Source organism: Podarcis liolepis (assembly GCF_965112155.1).
Source record: "Podarcis liolepis genome assembly, chromosome: Z".
Taxonomy (NCBI): Eukaryota; Metazoa; Chordata; class Lepidosauria; order Squamata; family Lacertidae; genus Podarcis; species Podarcis liolepis.
In genome coordinates, this window is record NC_139570.1 from 48,975,677 (window position 1) to 49,000,214 (window position 24,538).

Below are 24,538 nucleotides of genomic sequence, written 5' to 3' on the forward strand. Positions count from 1 at the left end.
AACAAATTAAGTTCACAGCCAGATGTGCCACTGTAATAGGGTTACACTCCCTCTGGGCAGGGCAGAGAAACCTCCAAAATTCCTCAGAAAAAGAATTGTCTTCTCAGAAATGTTTGCCCAATTCAAGCACAAGCTGCTTATCACTCCCGTGGTTTGATGTATCCATTCCAAATACATTTGCTCCTCCATCTCCACCACCCTTTGCCCTCTGGGATTCTCCAGCTTGGTCCTCTTCTCCCCACCCCACCCCCAGGCCTAGAGCTGTCCACACAGAATCATAGAAGCGCAGTGTTGGAAGGGACCCAATGGTCATCTAGTCCAACCCCCTGTGATGCAGGAGTCAGATGACTCCCCTCTCTCTCTCTCCCTCCCTCCCCCAGAAAACCTTTGTAACAACCCATAACTTCACATCCTTTGCCAAAACCAAGCTTCAACACCTCTCACAGAAATGAAAACATTTCCTTTCTATATTTATTTATTTACCTCCCTCCCTCCGCATCCTCCATTCTCTTTTGCCACCCTGGACCAAATGTTAGATTGCAAGCCCTGTGGAGCAAGGGGCCTCTGCTCTTTAAAGTGCCACCGTGCATGTGGATGGTGCTCTGTACATCTTCCCATATGTAGAAAAATGTGAGGGTGTTGTCACACAGCTACCACTGGGGGACCTGTAGGACCGAATCACAGTCTACAGAAAGAAATTGACTTGGGAAGGTGAGAAGTGAGCTTGTAGTTCCATGGGGCGGCAAGGGAAAGCTCCAGGGGGCTAATATGGGAGGCATGGTGGGGGGGGGAGTGTTGGTGAGCTGAGTGAGCAGAGGTAATAAAGAAGCAAGCAATGTTCAGGGCATGTGGCTTTCAGCAGAGGGCCCTGGTTCCGTTGCAATTTAGGCACACAAATACAGTGGTACCTCGGGTTACATACGCTTCAGGTTACAGACTCCGCTAACCCAGAAATAGTGCTTCAGGTTAAGAACTTTGCTTCAGGGTGAGAACAGAAATCAAGCAGCGACAGCGTGGCGGCAGCAGAAGGCCCCATTAGCTAACATGGTGCTTCAGGTTAAGAACAGTTTCAGGTTAAGAACGGACCTCCGGAACAAATTAAGTACTTAACCTGAGGTACCACTGTAACAGCTTTCTGCTTCTTTGGGTTCAGGATCAGCTGGGCATCCTCTTAGAGCAGGGTGACCATTGGTCGTGCTGGCAGTGTGGTTGGTGGGAGTCCACCAACATCTGAGAGCCACAGCTCCTCAGCCACAGCCACAACCTCCCAGTGTTTTCACAGTCATGCGTCTCATGGCAAGGGTACCCACTGGTGTGCTGCCACTGGGCCCACCTTAGCAAGAACTCTGACCTCCCCCAGCAACCGGTAACAAAAACATCTCGCCATCCCTTTGCTTGCAATTTATGCTTGAACTTCCTTTCACAAAAATGGGATTTGCTTCCAAACTCACCATCCATCCTCTTTCTTTCTTTCTTTCTTTCTTTCTTTCTTTCTTTCTTTCTTTCTTTCTTTCTTTCTTTCTTTCCCTCTTTCCCCTGGCCCCTGCAACTTCGTTTGTTCCTCCCATTATCCCTGGGGCCACCATCTCCTCCACATTTGTCCAAATGCAACTAATCTCTTTTAAAAGAAAGAAATAATACCCGGATGATTTAATTTACTGTATCGACCTCTTTCGCCAAGGCTGCTGGGCTGCTGGGCTGCCGAGATTTAATTTGGAAGGAAGAGGTCCTTAATTATTATGAAGCTGTGCAGTTCTCACCGCGGTCCCCCTCCCTCCCCTTCTCAAGTTCTACTCGCAGATATCATTCTAGGCGCGACAAATGTCCTCTGAGCATGCAGCCAGTTGTTAAATGGATCTTGGAAAGAATACAGCGGTGAATTAATTAATAGCAATGAATGCTTCTCCTAGCAGGTTTTTATTCCTCAGGCCTCTGACCTTTCCCCTCTCCTATCAAAGAACCATTTCAAATGCCTGGAACGGCAGCAGAGAACGCTGGGCTGGGGAGCTGCTGGATGCCTTAGAGCAATCTGTTCCCTTTCTCTCTCAGCGCTTCTCATCTTCTTCTAGCGACTGAAAGAGATACTGCGAGGCAGGAGCTCACAGAGCGCCAGTCGATTCACACACAGGCTTGCATCTTCAGCCCTCGCTGGCTGCGGTTTCCAGCACTGACCTGAATATGCAGATGGGGAGGCTGTAGCTCAGCGCCAGAGCATCTCTAGCTGATTCACGCCATAGTGCACAAGGTACAGTTTCTCAGCACTGGATCAGCTCACAGTGGAATGTGAGAATTAGGGACTCGGTGAAAATTCTTTTGGAATCTGGCATATCTGCTACCCCAGGTTCAGTTTCCTTGGGACGAAGGTCATCAGAGATTGTGGTGTCTTTAGGATATGTGGTTGGCACTGTGGGTTAAACCACAGAGCCTAGGACTTGCCAATCAGAAGGTCAGTGATTCGAATACCCATGACGGGGTGAGCTCCCGTTGCTCGGTCCCTGCTCCTTCCAACCTAGCAGTTTGAAAGCACGTCAAAGTGCAAGTAGATAAATACTGTCTTGGGCCCGGTCTTATTCAACATCTTTATCAACGACTTGGATGATGGACTCAAGGGCATCCTGATCAAATTTGCAGATGACACCAAACTGGGAGGGGTGGCTAACACCCCAGAGGACAGGATCACACTTCAAAACGACCTTGACAGATTAGAGAACTGGGCCAAAACAAACAAGATGAACTTTAACAGGGAGAATTGTAAAGTATTGCACTTGGGCAAAAAAAATGAGAGGCACAAATACAAGATGGGGGACACCTGGCTTGAGAGCAGTACATGTGAAAAGGATCTAGGAGTCTTGGTTGACCACAAACTTGACATGAGCCAACAGTGTGACACGGCAGCTAAAAAAGCCAATGCAATTCTGGGCTGCATCAATAGGAGTATAGCATCTAGATCAAGAGAAGTAATAGTGCCACTGTATTCTGCTCTGGTCAGACCTCACCTGGAGTACTGTGTCCAGTTCTGGGCACCACAGTTCAAGAAGGACACTGACAAACTGGAACGTGTCCAGAGGAGGGCAACCAAAATGGTCAAAGGCCTGGAAATGATGCCTTATGAGGAACGGCTAAGGGAGCTGGGCATGTTTAGCCTGGAGAAGAGGAGGTTAAGGGGTGATATGATAGCCATGTTCAAATATATAAAAGGATGTCACATAGAGGAGCAATGGATCCAAACTACAAGAAAGAAGATTCCACTTAAACATTAGGAAGAACTTCCTGACAGTAAGAGCTGTTTGACAGTGGAATTTGCTGCCAAGGAGTGTGGTGGAGTCTCCTACTTTGGAGGTCTTTAAGCAGAGGCTTGACAACCATATGTCAGGAGCAGTGGCGTAGCGTGGGGGGTGCAGGGGGGGCTGGCCGCACTGGGCGCAACATCTGGGGTTAGGGCTAGGGGGCGCAAATCCACGGGTTAGGGGGCGCAAATCCACGGGTTAGGGGGCGCAAATTACTTGCCTTGCCCCGGGTGCTGACAACCCACGCTACGCCACTGGTCAGGAGTGCTCTGATGGTGTTTCCTGCTTGGCAGGGGGTTGGACTCGATGGCCCTTGTGGTCTATTCCAACTCTATGATTCTATGATTCTACCGCTACGGCGGGAAGGTAAACGGCGTTTTCGTGAGCTGCTCTGGTTCGCCAGAAGCGGCTTAGTCATGCTGGCCACATGACCCGGAAGCTGTACGCCAGCACCCTTGGCCAATAAAGCAAGATGAGCGCCGCAACCCCAGAGTCAGCCACGACTGGACCTAATGGTCAGCAGTCCCTTTACCTTTACCTTTTTACAACCTGAACATGAGATGGAGGGGCTCACAGCATCAACACCTCAATGGGTCTTGCTTCTCCGTCAGTCACAGCTTTGGATCCATCACAGAGCAAGCGTGTCTCTGGGTCTCCAGCTTCCAGCCTGCAATTTTCAGCTTGGCTCACACACACCACCCTGGCTCTTGTTCTCCTACCTAGCAGCCAGGTGAGGAGGGAGAGGAAAGACCTGCCCATCAGCCTGGAGGGCCTCATCCCTTCATTGTAGCTCTTGCAATGGAGCCCGTCCTTTTGGGATGTGGATGCGAACACTGCAGTGGCCAGCCAAGGCCATCGTCTAACAAAGAAACTTCTCTGGCTAGTTCAGCAGTAGGATCCTCTCTTTGAATCTAACGCTCCCCAGGTACAGGATCCTAAGATTCGGAAGGGAGACATGGCATCATCCAGACTCACCTCCCTAACCCACAACATCATGCTATTATCCCACACAAAAGCCTTATTAACTGAGCCCCATTTCTTTTGAGCTGATTCCTAAATTTCCTCCTCTCCCTTCTTCTTGTTTTCTTCTTTTTTGTAAATAATTTTTTTATTGATTTTCACAATTGAATTCCACAGTTAATCACAATAGTACTTTTTTTCCTACCCCAACCCCCAAATTCACAAATACCTTTTTCAAAACCTTATCTTTGGGGTTCTTTAGACCTCATGACTTCCCTCCATTCCCTCTTCTTGGTTCTTTATATAGACAAAATTATTCTGCATTTCCATATTCATGCTTAGCCAATTATGATTTCTCTTAATTTATCCAAATTTCTACTGATGGCAAGGAGTTTAGTCAAGTCCTACTGATGTTTCAACCTATTTGCAAGACTCTGCAATCGAACAATAAACATTTTCCATTCTTTCCCCTAACTTTAGCATACTTACATTTCACCGGAAGGCGACTATCTGTTGAGTCAGATTTGAAATTCTGCTCCCCTTCCTCCCAGGCTTGTCTCAGAGGCTGTAGTTACATCCTTGTTCTAACTGCCAAGGCACCCACAACTGATTCCTGCCTGTCCCCCAAACCACCCACCTGTATGCTAGGCATCTCCTTCTCTTTCTTCATATCAGATCCTTGCATGGCCACCTATTCCGCTTCTGTTTCCTTTGTTGATGGTTCTATCTTAATAATCAGTTCTGTCATCATTTTAGTATTTTTATCCATTCAAACTAGTAATTTGTCTGTGGGATTTTCTAAATTTTCCTTCATCTCTTTTATCAGCTGTCTTTTCAATTCTGAAAAAAAGCTCCACCCATTCAAAATGGGGCTTATGTCCTGTTCGGAGACCCTTCTGTCTGAACTTAAAGTCATCAAAGGTCATCAAGCAGCACTTTCTCAGTAAATAACTTTTCCTGTACTTCCCCACCCTCCTAACCCTTTCCACTCCAGCTGTATTACCTAGTAAAGGACCCCTGACCATTAGGTCCAGTCATGACCGACTCTGGGGTTGTGTGCTCATCTCTCTCTATAGGCTGAGGGAGCCGGCATTTGTCCGCAGACAGCTTCCGGGTCATGTGGCCAGCAGGACTAAGCCGCTTCTGGTGAACCAGAGCAGCGCATGGAAACACCATTTACCTTCCCGCCAGAGCGGTACCTATTTATCTGCTTGCACTTTGATGTGCTTTCAAACTGCTAGGTTGGCAGGAGCAGGAACCGAGCAACGGGCTCACCCCGTCGCAGGGATTTGAACCACCGACTTTCTGATCGGCAAGTCCTAGGCTCTGTGGTTTAACCCACAGCACCACCCGTGTCCCTTATTACCTAGTACATTTATACAATTTAACATAAAGTCCACGTTTCAAATTAATTTTAGATTTTACAGATATTTACTTTAAAAAGAAAACAAAGAGCGGTATGTCCAAAAAGAATTCAACTTAATTATCCAGGGGAGAGTACTTGCTTCTTATTAGACCTATTTTCTTAAAATGTCTCATAATGATGTGAGAGATTGCAAGCAGTTAAAAATCCTTTTGATTTCCTCCTTTGAAGGGGTTTCCAACAGATACAGTCCTTCCAAAATTACAGCCTCTTGCTTTTTTCACTTCCACTTTAGAGTTACAGTTTGTCTTTAGAAAAACAAGTTCAGACTTCTATAAGTCACTGCAACCCAGATATATAATTCCATACATTCCCCCAACAGAGTGCAGAATAAGTTTGTTCCAGGTTTTCACTGCTTGGTTCGAATTCACCAAGGGCTGTAGTTCAAAGTCAAGTCCACAACTGTAAATCTGGTAAGTCAGTAACTCCAATAAAAAGCAATAAAGAATGGGTTTCAGTTGTTTTTACTCCAACTTCCCCATCAGCAGACAGTATCCATAAGTATCATAAAGAAAGATTTAGTAGTAGAAGAAGAGGAGGAGGAGGAGGAGGAGGAGGAGGAGGAGGAGGAGGAGGAGTTTGGATTTGATATCCCGCTTTATCACTCCCCTTCAGGAGTCTCAAAGTGGCTAACATTCTCCTTTCCCTTCCTCCCCCACAACCAACACTCTGTGAGGTGAGTGGGGCTGAGAGACTTCAAAGAAGTGTGACCAGCCCAAGGTCACCCAGCAGCTGCATGTGGAGGAGCGGGGAAGCGAACCCCATTCACCAGATTACGAGACTACTGCTCTTAACCACTACACCACACTAACCTTTTCACTTGCAAATTGTTTCCATGCAGTGATAGTTACCAATAAGATGGGGATGGACTTCCTTTTTACTCCTCCGTCTGGTGCCGAATTCCACCTAATTACCGTATTTTTCGCTCCATAGGGCGCACTAGACCATAGGGCGCACTTAGTTTTTAAGGGGGGGGGGGAAATAAAGACATTTTTAAAATTTCCCCTCCCAGGTCAGGAGCGGCTGCAAGATTGCGTGCAATCTCGCCACCACTCCCGGAGCTTGCGGTACTGGGGGCTGGGAAGCCCGAGCTTCCCCTGACCCCAGCCCCCAGAACAGGCAGCTATCCGCAAGCCTTCGGAGCGCAGCGGGAACTCCTGCCGCACTCAGAAGGCTTGCGGATGGCTGTCTGAACCCCGGCGAGTGCAATGGGAGTTGGCGCTGCGGATAGCTGCCCTATCTGCGGATGGCTTGCGGATAGCTGCCTGAAGCCTGGAAAGTGAGAGGGGTCGGTGCGCACCGACCCCTCTCACTCTCCAGGCTTCAGCGAAAACCTGCATTCGCCCCATAGGACGCACACACATTTCCCCTTCATTTTTGGAGGGGGAAAAGTGCGTCCTATAGAGCAAAAAATACGGTGATTTCGAAAGTAAATCTTTACCTTTCCATCAGCTTAGTAGAAATTTTTGGAAGATCTCTTCTTCAGGCTTGAGCTGACGCTTCACTCCCGCGGAGTTGCAATACTGCCATGACCGCAGGCTCGATCGCCACTACCCCCCATACTTTCCAGCACAAAAGGAGTTTTGGGGTTGCAGGAGAGCCCTTTTGTGGTCTGCTGGACCTCTCGACACCCTGAGCACCCTCTCAGGGCTTTTTGGGGGGTGCGCCTTGCCTTGGTGCTTCCCCCTGTCAGTGGCGTAGCGTGGGTTGTCAGCACCTGGGGCAAGGCAAGTAATTTGCGCCCCCTAACCTGTGGATTTGCGCCCCCTAACCCATGGATTTGCGCACCCTCACCCTAACCCCCAGATGTTGCGCCCGGTGCGGCCGGCCCCCCCTGCACCCCCCACGCTACGCCACTCCCCCTGTTTCTCCGCAGGACTCAAGTCCGTCAGACGATTGGACTCGTGCTCCTTTCCGCCACCTGCAGAAACCGGAAGTCCCCTTCCTGTTGTTTTCTTCTAAAACACTTTTTCATGGAGGATAAGGCTGTCAGTTATTATTAGCCAAAATGGCTATGCTCTGCCTCCATGGCCAGAGGTAGCAGTCCTTGGTTGCTGGATGATGGAGTAGATGAGCCACTGGCCTGATCCAGCAGGGGTCATCTGATGTTCTTCTACTTCCAGGGCTGTTGGGCATGCTGTGTCAGGAGCTCAGCGTACACTCGAGTAGGTCCCGTCATGTGATAGACAAAAATCCCATGACTGCAGTCATGGAGCAGGAATTCTAACATGCTGCTTGCTGGCGCAGCGAGACCCCAACCAACCACCCAAATTTAGATTTGGTCACAATCTAAATTTGCATCTAGCTGGCATCCATCTGTCTTGGGAGACCATGGAGGAGTGCAGCTTTGCAGGTGAAGTCAAACTGTTGGAAGATTACAGCACCTGCTGTGGTTGTGGAGAACGATATGAGGGAGACGTGTTTTGTTGCAGCTGGGGCAGAGAAAGGAGTCCAGTTGTGCCCCTGCAGATGCATATGTAAATTTGCATCTACAATGTTTAAATTAGGTAAAGGTAAAGAGAACCATGCCCATTTGGTCCAGTCGCGGATGACTCTGGGGTTGCGGTGCTCATCTCGCTTTCTTGGCCAAGGGAACTGGCGTACAGCTTCTGGGTCATGTGGCCAGCAGGACTAAGCCGCTTCTGGCGAACCAGAGCAGCGCACAGAAACACCGTTTACCTTCCCGCCGGAGCGGTACCTATTTATCTACTTGCACTTTGACGTGCTTTCGAGCTGCTAGGTTGGCAGGAGCAGGGACCGAGCAATGGGAGCTCACCCTGTAGCAGGGATTCGAACCGCCAACCTTCTGATCGGCAAGTCCTAGGCTCTGTGGTTTAACCCACGGCGCCACCCGCGTCCCAACAGGAGGCAATGATGGCCACCAATTTGGAGAGCCTTGATGGAGGTTTGGACAAACCCATGGAGGAGGAGGAGACGAGCCACAGTTACTGTGCTGTGCCTCCGTGGTCAAGAGGCAGCGAGGCTTCTGAATACCAGATGCAGGAAAACACAGGAGAAGAGACCTGCTCTTGTGCAAGGATCCTGCTTGCTGGTTTCCCACAAGCATCTAGTCAGCCACTGTGAGAACAGGACTAGATAGCTCATTGGCCTGATCCAGCTAATGGCTCTTCCTACCTTCATAAGCTTCATCTGCCTGGATGAACAAGGACTGACCTTGCCAGCCTAATGCTTTGCAGATGAGCATCAGGCTGGTAAAGGCTATGTGAGAAAAACAAACTGTATCGGACAATCAGTTCTTCTTCTTGCATTATGGTGTTCCCTAAACAAACCTTCACTTCAAAGCCACTCTGTTGTGTTCCTCTCTAAACACCGGCTGGAGGGATTGGGGCTTAATCTGTTTGGCCTTCCCAGGTGACAGCAGGGCTCAGCTAACATGGAAACCATGATCCAAGGTGCCTGAAGCAGCTCAGCCAAAAAGCAAGGAGTAGGAGGATGAGAGAGACAGGTGTGAAGGTGTATGTCACGCCCTGTGGAACGCCTTCTCATCAGATGTCAAGGAAATAAGCAGCTATCTTATTTTTTATTTTTAAAGGTAAAGGGACCCCTGACCATTAGGTCCAGTCGCGGACAACTCTGGGGTTGCGGCCCTCATCTCGCTTTACTGGCTGAGGGAGCCGGCATTTGTCCACAGACAGCTTTCTGGATCATGTGGCCAGCATGACTAAGCCGCTTCTGGGGAACCAGAGCAGCGCATGGAAACACCGTTTACCTTCCCACCGGAGTGGTACCTATTTATCTACTTGCACTTTGACGTGCTTTCGAACTGCTAGGTTGGCAGGAGCAGGGACTGAGCAACGGGAGCTCACCCCATCATGGGGATTCGAACTGCCGACCTTCTGATTGGCAAGTTCTAGGCTCTGTGGTTTAACCCACTGCGCCACCCATGTCCCAATGTTTAAATTAGCACATGGGAATATGTGCCCTGGATCTGTGCCCCACCTAGGCTTTTGAGGACCTAGCAATGACCCTACGTCTGTGTTTGGGTGTATGTCAGCTGTATCCAAAGGGACAGGACACATGCCTCAAACCTCTTCTTATGTCCGCCTCTGCTTGCGTCCATTTCGCCCAACGCCCACAGCAAACCCAGAAATACCCAGCAGGTTTGCCACCATTCACACATTCGCAGGAGCGGCGATCACCGTTTGCGCATGTGCAGAAGTGGCAATTGCCGTTCATACATGCGCAGAAGCAAGCAATTGCTGCCCGTGCCTGTGCACAATGGCACCTCTCCCAGTGACCCCTTTCGACCTCCGGACAGACCTCCAGAACGGATTATGGTCGCAGGTAGAGGTTCCACTGTACTGAGTCAGACTACCAGACCTTTGAACTTAAAGGGGTTAGCTCTGCAAATGAACAGGCAATTGCAAAGAACTGTGTGCCTCCTGAGCATGGGCAGATTGCACTTTCTCGCCACTGAGTAACCAAAACCAGCTGCTGCGTACATGGAATGAAAGAGAACAGTGTTCAGATCAGTGTGTGGGATTTGCATGCAGTCTTGAGCAACCCAATTTTTTAAAAGCAAAAGTAAGCAGCCAAGCCAAAGGTAGATGGGGAGATGTTTGGAGGGGTAATCTACCAGTTCTTAAAGTGCCTGAGCCCTTAGGCCAAAAAGAGAAAGGGTGGCCTGGGGGGGGGAGGGAGGCACGTGTGGAAGATTCAAGGGCACCCTGAAGGTTGCTCCCTGTCCCCATCACACCTGTATTTCCTTTCACCTTGTTGAGGCATCTGCAGATCTGCCGCTTTTAATGTAACACTTCTCAAACCAGGGAGCTTAATTACTGGTCTCTAATTAATGACTGTCTTAAAAGGTGATTGTCAAGCAAGGTGAGGGAAGAGGGCAGCTTGGTGTGAGGAAACGTCTGGAAATTGCCTGCTGTCTCTCTATGTCTAGAGCTTCCATAATCGTTATGGGCTGAAAGTCAGTTATATTTAATGCTTTAAAAGCCATTAATTGCCCCACCCTCAGCTAATGAACAAATGAAATGTAAATATGATACAAAACCTCATTGCCCATCCTCTTTTGAGGCTGTCAAAGGGCGAAAACAATGTGACTCAGGTAGGATATATTGGCATTTATTTGGTTTTGTTGTGCCAGTTTAACTGTCATGGCTGCCCGCAAAGAATCCTAGGAACTGTGGGCAGGGGTCCAACCCAGCCTTATTTGGAAAGATGGCTACTCCTTGTTGAGAAGGAATGTCAGTCAAGCAATGCTGTCTGCATAGCTGCCTTGCAATTTGCAGTGGCAGCCTAAGGCATGTTTACTTCGAAGCAAGGTTCACCGTGTGGAGTGGGTTTTCCTTCCAAGTAAGAGATTGGCTCTCTGGTTTGCATTAAATCTAAGAACACTGAATGCCCAATTATACCTCAGGGACAAACATAATCATCATTATCCACAGTAACTCAGAGCAGGGCTTTTAGTGCATCTGCCCCTGTTCTGTGGAATGGCATTCCTGTTTGAGGTTCCCCAGGCGCGCACTGTCTGCACTTTCCAGAAACAGTTGAAGAAGGTCTTCTCAGTTCCAACAGGCTTTTCCAGCTGAGTGTGTCTTTTTCACAAGTGTGCACTTGTTACGGTTAAATGCACTGGTCGTTTTCCAGCATTGAACTGTTTTAAATTATCCTGTGTGTAAACCACCTTGAGACTGGTGCTTTAGAAACCCATTGCAATAATAGCAGTAATAATAACTGCAGTTGCTGTTGAGCCTACTGTATAGCTGATGCTTTACATAGGTGCCTTTGTGTTAAGATCAGTGCAGAAGACTCTGCTGGTGGTTCCTGCAGTGAACAGGGGGCACAATACAGGATTCTGCAGAAGAGACTGACGAGTTGAGTACTTACATAATCTATTTTAATATGTTGGTTTTGTAAAATTATATATATATATATATATATATATATATATATGCTTTCGTAGATTTTCACGGGTACAGGAATGCAGGTTTTGGTGTCCTCGGGTGTCTTCCCGTGTAAAAGTTGGGGTGTCTAGGCGACGTTTCGACGAGGTCTCACTCGTCATCTTCAGGCTGGTGCTTTCGGCTTCTTGTTCCAGTAACAAGAAGCCGAAAGCACCAGCCTGAAGATGACGAGTGAGACCTCGTCGAAACGTCGCCTAGACACCCCAACTTTTACACGGGAAGACACCCGAGGACACCAAAACCTGCATATATATATATATATATATATATATATATATATATATATAAAATGTAAACTGCCTTGTGACCATTTCTGGTGAAGCGTGGTATAGAAATATCTTAATTAATAAATGACCTCTGTCCCTGAGCCCAAGGAGCTTACAGTCTAAAATAGGCATTGGGTGAGCTGGCATTAAAATGGGAATGAGGCATATTGCTGGAGGGAGAGAGGTCTCCTGATGGCTCTTTGGAAATGGTAGCTAGATTGAATTGCTGTGTTCAGAGGCACCATATCACACACATACACAAACACCTACTGGCTGTTGAAGTTATATTTATTGGGCATTGAGGGAGGCACAGAGGGGGCTGGACTGGAGAGCCCTTTGGCTTGGCCTAGCAGGGTTCTACTTATATTATTATTATTATTATTATTATTATTATTATTATTATTATTATTATTATTATAATATGGTAGTCAGGAATGGAACATCCATGTGAAGTGGCAGTCTACCCTTGAGGACCAGATGGTGCTGGGGGTGCAGGGAAGAGGGATGCTGCCTCTATGTTTTGCTTGTTGGCTTCCTGGAGCCAGGCCACTCTGGACTTGATGGACCTATAGGACTTACATCTTGATTATTAAGATCTAGGGAATTGTTTAGCATCTCTGGGTTTGCAGAAGAGGCAAAGTTCACCTGGAAGAGCTAGCTCATTTTCTGGAGTTAATAATAATAATAATAATAATAATAATGTTTTATTAATACCCCACCCTCCCCGGCCAAGACCGGGCTCAGGGCGGCTAACACCAGGTATAAAAACAACTGATTAAAATACAACTTAAAAACAAGATTAAGTACAACATTAAAATGCAGCATCATTTCAGTAGAAACTCAAATCAAAAACTTTTTGGGGATGAAAACATCAAGTCTTCACCAAGGCCAACTATCCAGACTGGTCCTACATGGGCCAGAAAAAAGCCAGGGAAGTCCCCAAATAGAAGCTCCATCACAGAAGGAGAAAGGAAAAAAGAAAGGGGGGGTCAAGTTGATTCCAAGCCGAAGGCCAGGTGGAACAACTCTGTCTTACAGGCTCTGCTGAAAGAAATCAGATCCTGCAGGGCCCTGGTCTCATGAGGCAGGGAGTTCCACCAGGCCGGGGCCAGTGTTGAAAAGGCCCTGGCTCTGGTTGAAGCCAATCTAACTTCCTTAGGGCCCGGGACCACTAGGGTGTTGCTATTTATGGACCTTGAGGCTCTCCGTGGGGCAGATCGAGAGAGGCGGTCCCATAGGAAGGAGGGTCCTAGGCCGTGAGCACAAGCTTCCCATTCTCCTGTCCCATTATGATAAAATCAAGCCTGTGGCTCATTGAGCACAATGCAGCCCCGATTGCTGGATGTTCTGGGTTTTGGTGCCTGCTTTGACTGCTGATGGGGGCAGGGGGGAGCAGGAAAAGAAATGTGGGGGAGCGGGCATTGCTGTCGTGTGCAGGCCACAAGGTGTGGCTGGGGAGCTGCCTCCAGCTCAGTGAACCACGTGCCGCATTGGCTGACTTCGCATGAAGCAGGCATGCCATCTTTTGCAGACAGTTATTGGACAATATAATCAGATGGCAATTTGCCTCTACTTCACACACACTTGGATCATTTTCGAGTCACAGAAGCAAAGGCTTCTGGGAACACAGATTTTCCCCATTGTGAGCTCGGAGTCGGAGACAGGTTTTTAACAAGGCACCCCTCTGGCAGTACACAGCCACCCTCCGCCAGTCCTGCCGCCTGTGCCAAGGAAATAAACCAGGACAGCCTTGGAGGCAAAATGCAGTCAGTGGGTCTCATTTGTAAGCAGAAGCATGTCTGCAGGAACTGTGCTTGCATGAACAAAAGCGGCCAACTTTCTAGAAGCCTGCAGCAATTGCTCTGTGTGTGTGTGTGTGTGTGTGTGTGCGTGTGTGTGTGTGTAGAGAATGCTTCTGCTCTGACTGTGGGATTGTAATACAAGATGCACACCTTCGCTCCTCCCGCGGGGCGCGCCCAGGGCGGCGGCTCCACCTCCCGGGGAGGAGCGCAGGCGGCGGAGCGCAGGCGGCGGAGCCAGCCGGGCAGTTCGGGCGCAGCAGCACCGCGGCCGGAGGGACGGAGCGCACGATGCCCTCGGCACCCCCGACGCCCTCGTCCCCTGCCGGGCCGGCCGCGCCCCCCTCTCCCGGTCCCAGTAGCAGCGGAGGTCCCGTCGGCTCCGGAGACGTCCAGAACAAGCCCTGGAAGAAGATGGGGTACATGGTGCAATGTTCGCCCTGTGTGATTTCTTCTCGCATGCGCTGCCCCTGGGTCCAGCTGGCGGGCCATGCAGGCAACTTCAGAGCCGGGGGTTTGGGCCGCATCCTGAAGAAGTACTGCCCCGGCGAGCAGCAATGCCTGGAGCGCCTGGCGTGCGACGCGCTGCAGCCCTACGTCCCGGCCTATTATGGGGTGGTGGAGCGCGATGGGGAGACCTACATCCAGATGCAGGACCTGCTGTCCGGCTTTGACAAGCCCTCCATCATGGACTGCAAGATGGGAATCAGGACGTACCTGGAGGAAGAGCTGGAGAAGGCGAGGCAGCAGCCCTGTCCGCGCAAAGACCTGTACGACAAGATGGTGGCTGTGGACCCGGCGGCTCCCACGGCGGAAGAGCATGCGCAGAGCGCCATCCTGAAGCCCCGCTACATGCAGTGGAGGGAGACCCTCAGCTCCACCACCACGCTGGGCTTCCGCATCGAAGGCATCAAGAAAGCGGACGGCACCTTTAACACCAGCTTCAAGAAGACCCGCCAGCCGGAGGAGGTGACCCAAGCCTTCTGGGACTTTGTGGGCAGAGACAGGAAAGTCCTGACCAGCTACCTGGAGCGACTGCAGGAAGTCAGGCTGGCGCTCGAACAGTCTGAGTTCTTCAAGACACACGAGGTAGTGGGCAGCTCTCTTCTCTTCGTCCACGACCAGAAGGGTCTGGCACGGGTGTGGATGATCGACTTTGGCAAGACGGTGCCGCTGCCCGAGAAGCAGACTCTGACTCACCGCCTGCCCTGGCAGGAAGGCAACCGCGAGGATGGATACCTCTGGGGCCTGGACAACCTCATCGCCATCTGGGAGAAGATGTTGGGGGAGTGAGCCAGGAAGATGCAGCCGACACGTCGAGACGGGGGCTGCCTTGGCCCCCGGGACTCTGCTGTTTAATTTATTCAGACAGATATGCTACTGGAACCAGGGGGATACAGGGCCCGTGGAGGAACTGGAAGAGCACCAGGGGCCTTTTGGAAGGGGCCAGCTGGTTTTTGCACCGCTAAGTTTATTTATTGGTGTGACGGATGTGGTGGAAACCCCCCCCCCCCGATTGCTGTCCTGCACGTGGTGGACAGTAAAGACTTCCATGGGCCAAGACAGAGAGCTCACCAGGGGTGTTGGAACTGAGTTTGGGATGTGGGATTATTGGGGTGCCCGGTTTAGGGTCAAGACTTTGAACCACAGTGCTGGCCGTGCCCATTTCCCAAATGTCGGGAGAGACTGGAAAGCGGTCGGGAGAGACTGGCTGAGCCACAGCCTGGAGGCCTCGGTCAAGCGAAATACTTGCGTTTCTCTTCAGGGTTTGGGGAGTAAAGAGAAACTTGTTCCCTCTGCTTTGACTGTTAACTTTCCTGGCGCCCAGATAACTCTGCCAAGGCAAACAGGAGCAGTTTGTTGGTTTTACAGCCTCATACACCAAAGGAGTTGGGGGGGAGAACGCCTTCCCCAATCGCTGTAGCAATAAATGGTGGAGTTCCACTGCCCCCCAAATTGCTTTGGCAGGGCCAGGCTGCCTATTTTTTGGGTGCTGAATTTGGGTTAGTTTTAACAAGCAGAAACCAGCAGGTGGGATCTCCCTGGGTATGTGGGTGTGTGGGGGTTTTTTTAATGGTGGTTGGGAGGGGATTGTGGCTGTCCTTCGTCCTGCTAGAGAAGGGAGCCGCTCCTCTGTATTTGAATGTATGTGTTTCTGAATTTGAACATGTGTTTTTATATGAATTTCTGTATTTGCATTTCTGAATTTGAACATGTGTTTTTATATGTATTTCTGTATTTGTATTTCTGAATATGTATGTGTTTTTATATGTGTTTCTGTATTTGAATGCGTGTGTTTTTATATGTTAAAAAGTTTTTCTTTTTTTAAGGGACATAAAGAATTACAAGTGTGTGTGGGGGGGGGGAAAGATCCACAACTTCGTTCCAAAACATTTCTTCTCAAAATGAATGCGCTGAGAAGCAAAGAAGAGAGAGAACCAAATGCTGGACTGGGCGAATGGCCATCTGGTCCACCACCCTGTTCTCACAGATGCCCCCCCCCCCGGAAACCTGCAAGGAGGACCTGAGCACAAGAGTTTCTCCCCTCCTGTAGCTTCTGGCAACTGGCATTCAGAAGCATTGCAGCCTCTGACTTTGGGAGGCAGAGCACAGCCGTAGCGGCTTGTGTCCATTCATGAAGCCTTGAATATACACAGAGGCTTTGCACTCGGCGTACATGGTCCAATCTGTGCCTTGTTGCCACTGGCAGAATCTTTTATTAAATTGTTCACATTGCCATACATTAGCCTTCTCCTCCTTTCTTCCACCTTGTAACTAAAGGTGGGGTACGTGTGGTTCCCCGCTTACCAGTCCCAGACCTGCTTAGCTTCAGCAAAGTGGTGGTCTCCGATGCCTTTGGACCATCACCCTGAGACCTTGCCAGGAAGGGCAGCAGAAGTGGGCACACAACAATTTTTTATTTATTTAAAATTTATTGAGGCAGCCTTTCACTGCTGAAAATTACAAGGGAGTTTGGAAAGAAAACCAGCACATTATAAAGCATAAAGCATTGCATACTAAGGATCAGTGCCCATAATTTTTACTAATCAGCAGAAGACCTGCAGAAGTGTTTGTGGGGGGTGGGTATTATTCATTAGTCTTTATTTTTGTTTCATTATGTATTTTGTGTCCTCATTTTGTAAGCTTTTGTTGTGAACTGCCCTATGATCTTCAGGTGAAAGGTGGTGTAAAAATTTAATAAAGGTTGATGTGTGTTTTAATCAGTTCTCCGGCAATGATTTTAATTTTTTGGAATGATTTAAATAGTTTTTAACTGTTATAAATAATTTTAATGCTTGATTCTCTGGCAAACTACTTTGAGGTTTTCGTTCGTTTGTTTATTTGTTTTTACAATCAAGCAATGTGTAAATTTTATGAAACAGATAAAAGAAATTATCTAACAGGGCCATTGCACAAAGGTCTTCCTTCAAATCTCCACAAGATCTCTTATAGATGTGGCATGATTGAAAGGGCCTTCTCAGATGGCCTCAGCAAAGGGTCTGTTGGGGTGCTCTCTCAGGTAGCATAGCCCTAAGATGTTCAAAGCATTAGAAGTCAATTAGCTCACAGCTAATTGCATGCATTTCCTTCAGCATTGGTGTGGCAGGCACACAGCAAGGTGTTCCACTAAGATACCCACCAGCAAGGAGAGGTATTGACCTACTGTAGCAATGGGAGGTCAGCAATTCCTGGTTCTCTAGGGAAGACAGTGAGGCCAGCAAAGGCAAAAGTCAGCACCTTGGAGAGATACCCAGGTCTGAGTTCAAGACCATAGACAGTACTCCCATAGCTGAGGCCAGGCATCCAAGTTGTTTCAGCAAGGTCCTGGAGCAACTTGGGTTCTATAGCAGGATTAAACATTAGGAAGAACTTTCTGGTGGCAAGAGCTGTTTGACAGTGGAACAGACTACTAAGGAAAGTGATTGACTCTCCTTTATTTGAAGTTTCTAAATAGAGGTTGGGTGGCCATCTGTCAGGGATTCCTGCATTACAGGGAGCTGGACTAGATGGCCCTTGATGATCCCTTTCCATTCTACAGCTATATGGTTCTATGACTAAGGTAAAGGTCAAGGGACCCCTGACCATTAGGTCCAGTCGTGACCGACTCTGGGGTTGCAGTGCTCATCTCGCTTTATTGGCCGAGGGAGCCGGCATACAGCTTCCAGGTCATGCGGCCAGCAGGACTAAGCTGCTTCTGGCGAACCAGAGCTGCACACGGAAACGCCGTTTACCTTCCTGCCGGAGCGGTACCTAACATATTTTTCGCCCTATAGGACGCACCGGCCCATAGGACACACCTAGTTTTTTTGGGGGGGAGATAAAGGGAAAAAAATTATTTCCCCCCCCCAGCCGCGGGAAGTCCCGCAGGGCTCCCTAGGCTGCGGATATCTGCCCGAAGTGCGGGACGCTCTGCTTCAGCGCGCCCCGCGCTCCGGGGCAGCAGGCTGCTATCCGCAGCCTAGGGAGCCCTGCGGGAACTCCCCAGGCTTGCTGATAGCTTCCTCAAGCCTGGAGAGCGAGAGGGGTCAGTGTGCACCGACCCCTCTCGCTCTCCAAGCTTCAGCGAAAGCCTGCATTCGCCCCATAGGATGCACACACATTTCCCCTTCATTTTTGGAGGGGGAAAAGTGCGTCCTATAGGGCAAAAAATACGGTATTTATCTACTTGCACTTTGACATGCTTTCGAACTGCTAGGTTGGCAGGAGCAGGGACCGAGCAACGGGCGCTCACCCCGTCGCAGGGATTCGAACCGCTGACCTTCTGATCAGCAAGTCCTAGGCTCTGTGGTTTAACCCACAGCACCACCCGTGTCCCGTTCTATGACTAGCTAATCACTAACCAGAAATTCCACTCCCTGAGTGCTTCCTCCTGGCCATTTAGAGAGCTGATGCCATCTGTAGCCATTGGTTCATTGGAGTTAATGGGGTTTCCAGCTGAGGAGATCTTTCCTTTATCCCTCACAGGGTCTGTGGAGCAACCATCAGGTTCTGGCAGCAGAGGCGTCTCCTTGGAGGAGAGGAAGTAGACTTTGCTGCCTGCCAACATAGAGGGACACAGGAGGTGTGGCTCTATCTCCTTCTTAGAGCTGTGTTTGCTGGAAGACCCTGCCTTTGAGAAGTTGGTTTCCAAAATGTATTTGTGCCTTTACATTTGTTCCCTCCCTGATGCCCAGTTTCCCAGCAGCTTAAAATTAAATCAAGTGATGCCAGACTCTCCCCCCCACACACACACACCGAAACTGGGCAAAATGTCTGAGGCATCACCTCAGTTGGAAGTCATCCAACAGAAAGGATCAAGTCTGCCCCAAGCAGCTATATGCAAATGGCGCTGCTGTAATTGGCTCTCTGTGTCTTGCAATTAGCCACGAAACAGATAGCTGCCATCCCTGACCTTTCCCTATGCTAGCAAGGCCATTGTTTGGCTGTCCTGCTTAATTGCAAAAATGTAGCCTCGCATCACGGCTGCAGATGACTCCCCCCGTGTTGTTGGCCGTAATTTGATGAGACATTGCGACAAGGGAAGGCGTCTCCTACCGAAAGCACAAAACTAATAAACCGTGAAGTGGTGGTAGTGGGTTACACACACACACACACACACACACACACACACACACACAGGTACTCATAGAAAAGAAGAGGGAGAAGCTTTAATTTCATGTCCCATCTCTCTGATATTTGCTCTTGCAAACTTTTGAGTATGTGGCTCTGCCCTTTGAGGAATGCAGCAGTTTATGGAGTTGCTGCAAAAGGTCTGGTTTCATGAGGACTAGTCCCTTGAGCAGGGCCAGAATGGGTAGAGCCAGTGTCCCAGACACCACAGATTTATCTTTTAGTCGGCTTGCTGGATGAAATGGCCCTCCTGCTTTCCGTCTTAGCCAGCCCAGATGCCTCCTACTTTTTGCTCAAGGGGGCTTACATGGTTCTTCCCCCATCCTGTATAATCCCTACAGCAACCCTGTGAAGCAGGTTAGGCTGAGATTCAGGTGCCTGTTCCAGAAGGTGTGTTTTATGGCTGAGTTGGGGGGGGGATTTGAACCCTGGTCTCCCCCAGGTCCTAGTCCAACACACAACCCAATATCCAAACTGGCTATTAACCCCCACTCCCCCAATATTTGCCCCCTGCCCACTCCAATACAGAGCTGATACACAGAGGTAGACTGCCCCTAGGCATGGAGGCTCCATTCACATAACCGCGGCTAGCAGTCAGCAAAGGCTGGGGGGTTTTGTGGGTTGGTTTTTGTTTTTTACACGTTTTATGATAACTAGCTCCCTGGCATCTCACACTTTGGTGGCTATATCTGTCCGGTCTTGTTTGGCCTTATTCCCGAAGGATTAGATGCTAGCAGGGAGGGCTTGTTTAGATCCTGGTGACATCTAGGTTCCTGTTTGTCTTCTTGACAAACCCACACTGTGCAACAAACACTCCTGCCACAGCAGGGAACACAGTCTGTTGTGACAATGTCTGTCTACGGATGATGGCTGTAGAACAAAGACAGGCCTACCCCCTTCAGAGTTAACAACCCAGGTATTAAACCAACCCCCAGACTTTGCAACAAGCTTCTACTTACCATCTTCACTGCGTAATAGGGATGGATGGCAAGCATGGTGCCCTGCAGGCCTTGTTGGACTACAACCCCCATCAGCCCCCATCTAGTATGCCCAAAGCCAGGGAAGGAGGGACTTGGGGTCCGGAAGTGTCTGTCTTCTGCCCTAAGATATTGGTGCGTGCATATGGCAGCTCAGGGCAGACTTGATCCTTTTTGTTGGCTGACCTCCAACTGAGGTGATGCCTCAGCCATTCTGCCCAGTTTGGGTGTGGGGAGTTCTGACTTATGGGAAGGAGCATTCCTGATGGTGATGCAGCTTTCCTTTGCCAGCACTCACCCTTGCCCATCTGATTCCTACTACTTTCCAGAATGCGCCTTGACAAAGCGCACACTTAAACAGCAGCTCCTAAAGGGCACAGAATAATAAATTGAATAATAAATAATTGTTGTTGTTGTTGTTTAGTCGTTTAGTCGTGTCCGACTCTTCGTGACCCCATGGACCAGAGCAAGCCAGGCACTCCTGTCTAATAAATAATAAATAAATAATAAATAAGAAAATGCACACACACACACTTCTGGCGACTGAGTAGGTCCTGAGGGAAAGGGGGGGGCGATTCTGCTAGGCCACCCCTCTCAGCCACCATCTATTTCTCTGCTCCTGGCATCTCTGTGCGCCCAGGCCCTTCCTCCTGCCCCACACCTTGTGCCCCTTCCCCACCTCTTCTCCTGCGCAGACTGTTCCCCTTCTTTCAGCCCTTGCGGGAGGCACAAAACCCCATAAATCACTGCTCCCTTCCCCTGAGTCAGCTTCTGGCCCCATGGCCTCCGCCACGCAATCCCCAGCATCCTGCCAGTCCCTGGTGGGCGACTCAACCATAATGAACTAGAAACTTTAGCCTTTTTAAAAAGGATGGGGGAGTAGGTCAGTGCTTTCATACTTTGCATGACTCACAAAATCCTGACCTCTGGGCATTTGAGTTCAACACTCGCCTTGGGCTTTGGACAAGTGCTCGCAGCACCCCACGCCACCCCTTTTTCCTTTCAGAGTCCCTCCTTCCGCCATTCATCCCAGCCTTCACTGACTCCCTCCCTCGTTTCCTGTTGGTTCTTAGGAAGCTGTCTCTGGGTCTTAGTGAGCCGCTGCGCAGTTGAGTGGCAGGCAACCCCCATGCTGTATGCAAGAGATTACATGCCTCTCTGCTTGTAAGCCTTTTGACTTCTTTCCCCTCCGGGGTGCAGGGATCCCAGTGTAAGATGCTTGCCATTGTGTGGCAATTACCAAGCGCTTTGCATAACTCTCTGGCACCCGGCATAATGAATCCCCTGCTCTCCTTGGTGCAAGGGGCTCTTGTTCCAACATGGATTAATGCCAGCAACCTGTAGCCTCGTGATCAGATGGCTGGTGCTTCCAGATTGGTGTTCAAAATTAGCCCTCCCCTGTGGCTGCGCCCCCAACCCAGTTACCTGCCCTTGCCTTCCTGCTACTACACCCAGGTCCTGTCCGTGGGTTCCCTCTTGCCCGCTTTCCTCTTTGTCCCATTCGTTTTGCCAGCTCTGTATCCCCCCCGCCCCATGGATCCTTCCTTCAGTTTCCTGCAAAACAGGGTCCTTCTTCATGCAGCGCATGGAATTTGCTCCCATGGGAGGCAGTGATGGCCACCAATCTAGATGGCTTTAAAGCAGGAGTGGACAAAACCATGGAGGAGGAGAGTGCTGTTGATGGACACCAACCATGATGGCTATCTTCTACCTCCACATTCAGAGGCAGCAATGCCTCTGGGTAATAATGAGAGTCCTCCAGGATGCTGGACTTGATGGGCCATTGGTCTTTTCCAGCAGGCTTTTACTGTGTTCTCCACACAGCCCCTTCTCTCCGCAGCCCCACCCACTGAGCTGAGGTTCCCTGTAGAGTGATCCCCTCTTTTCCTCCTTGGCCATTGTTAGCCCACAGCTCCTCTACAGTTTCTTGATTCTATGAACCACTGCCTACTCTGTCCCTTGACCTATATCTCCTGCCCTTTGGAGGGCTCAGATTCAGGCTACTCACACTCAGGGGAGGAAGAGCTCTTGGTACACCACCATGGCTCTCCCATCACCTTCCGATTCTGGGGCCAACTCCACTGGAGCATCGTTGGCTGCTTAGCCACACGGCTGCAGATTCAGCAACAGGCCTTTTGAAGGGGTGTTGCTGGATGAGCTGCGATTCCTGCATTGCCCGGGGTCGGACTAGATGACCCCTAGGGTCCCTTCCAACTCTACCATTCTGTTATTCTAGGGCAGGGGTCAGCAACCTTTTTTCAGCCGTGGGCCGGTCCACCGCCCCTCAGACCATGTGGTGGGCCAGACTATATTTTGGAAAAGAAAATGAACAAATTCCTATGCCCCACAAATAACCCAGAGATGCATATTTATATTTTTTATTCCCCCCCCCCAAAAAAATTATTCATTTTATAGCACAAATAAACAACACAAACAGAAAAACAAAGAATACAAACAAATTCTTGTCTTACCCTTATTTTTTCTAAACATTGTTAGGTGGGCTTCCCCAAGTTCCCCCCATCTGATTTTCATTTTACCTCATCTATAGCAGTTTACAATGTCATAATTTCTAACCTTTTTTTTAATCACACTTACTTTTACCATTAAAATATTCACATTTTATCACTTACAAATAATCAGAGATGCATTTTAAATAGAAGGACACATTCTACCCATGTAAAAACACCAGGCAGGCCCCACAAACAACCCAGAGATGCATTTTAAATAAAAGGATACATTCTACTCATGTAAAAACACACTGATTCCCGGACCGTCCGTGGGCCAGATTTAGAAGGCAATTGGGCCAGATCCAGCCCCTGGGCCTTAGGTTGCCTACCCCTGTTCTAGGGTTTGTAGACTGTGGCATAGACAACTCCCTGGCAGCCTCCTCCAGCCTTCAGGTGACTGTGGTCCTTTGCTGAGACAACATTATCCAATGAGACAACAGGGCCCACTGGGAGTTGTCCAGCGTTCTTCCTTGCCTTGCGTGCCACCACTTCCCCAGTAAGTCCCAAGCCCCTCTTCCTACAAGCAAGCTCCGTCTGGGGCTCTTTTCCTTTCATCACCCCTTCTTGCCCCTGGCACCTTTGTGGGTGAACTGCAGAAGGAAGGTGCAGGAAGATCTCTGGATCATTGAGAGAGTGAAGGAATGGGTTTCCAAAACCCAAAACTGACTGTGCAGGCAGTTTTTAAACTGCACCAAAATCCCCATTTCTCCTTAGCTAAAATGCATAAACTTTAGCCGTTGAGCAAATGCAAAACAAGAACACAGCTCTCTCCCTTATCAGTTTGACGGCAAGACTGGCCTTGACTTTACCAGTAGAACAGAGACAGACATATCTTATGTCCTGACCACAAATGACGCAGAGACCCAAGTCTGGGACTAACGCCAGAGCATGTTCTCAGAAGTAGTGACCTCTTGCTGCAAGATAGGAGTAGGAACAGGAATATCCTTTTATGGTCAGGAGTGCAGGAAGGAAATCCCTTTTATGGTTAAGAGTGCCGGAGCAGGAACATATGTGATGTCAACCTACTATACAAGCTGACGTGGTTGGAAGGAGGGAGAGGGTGCCTGCATGAAACTTGTCATTTCTTTGGACTTGCTGTGGACTCACCACGCAAGTGCCTTCTGCTATCCGGAGAGCAGAATAAACTCTTTCTTTGAACCAACTCGCTGTCATTTTGACTTCCTTCCTCCTGTCACGGAGCAACGCAGACCCAATCGGTGAACTCCAATAAGGCTACAAGAGCATTTCAAGTTTAGGATAGTTTTGCAGGACTTCAGGGATGTTGTGTGGTTTGGGTGGGTGGGTAGAACACATACCTCTTGTTTTCACTAGATTTCCTTCTCAGGAAATCCCCTGTCTGTTCCTAAGAAGATAAAGAGAGATGTGCCCTGTCACAAAAACAGGGCAAGATCATGCCAGGTTTTTCATGGAATGATGGGTTGTAAAATAATGGGAGCCAAAGGCATCTCTCTCTCTCCGCTGCCACCCCTCTCACTCTCAAAAAAATCATCTGGTTAAACAAGGGGAGCAATCTCCACAACAGTAGCTCCAGGAAATACAGTTGTGTTCCATGGTTGTGTCTTTTCTGGGCCGAGAGGCAGGTGCGCAGGTGTGCAGGTGCATGCTGAACATCATTTTTAATAATGGATGGTGACATTTCCAGACAAAGGAGGACCAGCAGAATGGCGCTTCTCTTGATCGGCTGGCCAGTTGCCCCCTGAACCGGAACAATCAGAGTATCCTTGGAAGGCAACACTTAATTTACAACACGGG

At 49.3% G+C, this 24,538-nt stretch overlaps 2 protein-coding genes across 12 annotated transcripts in view; both read left to right on the forward strand.

The window, feature by feature from the left end:
- The window catches only part of DAB2IP (DAB2 interacting protein), a 310,440-nt gene that overhangs the window by 140,136 nt on the left and 145,766 nt on the right, over positions 1 to 24,538 (forward strand). The window lies entirely within an intron of this gene.
- On the forward strand, positions 13,942 to 16,892 carry LOC310698597 (inositol-trisphosphate 3-kinase C-like). The gene has a single exon (XM_083486004.1). The coding sequence runs from the start codon at positions 13,963 to 13,965 to the stop codon at positions 14,962 to 14,964; it is 1,002 nt and encodes a 333-aa protein (XP_083342130.1). The 5' UTR covers positions 13,942 to 13,962; the 3' UTR covers positions 14,965 to 16,892.

Bases quoted from the DNA above. Each gene is read 5' to 3' on its own strand.
- LOC310698597 (XM_083486004.1), top strand. From the start codon at position 13,963: ATGCCCTCGGCACCCCCGACGCCCTCGTCCCCTGCCGGGCCGGCCGCG.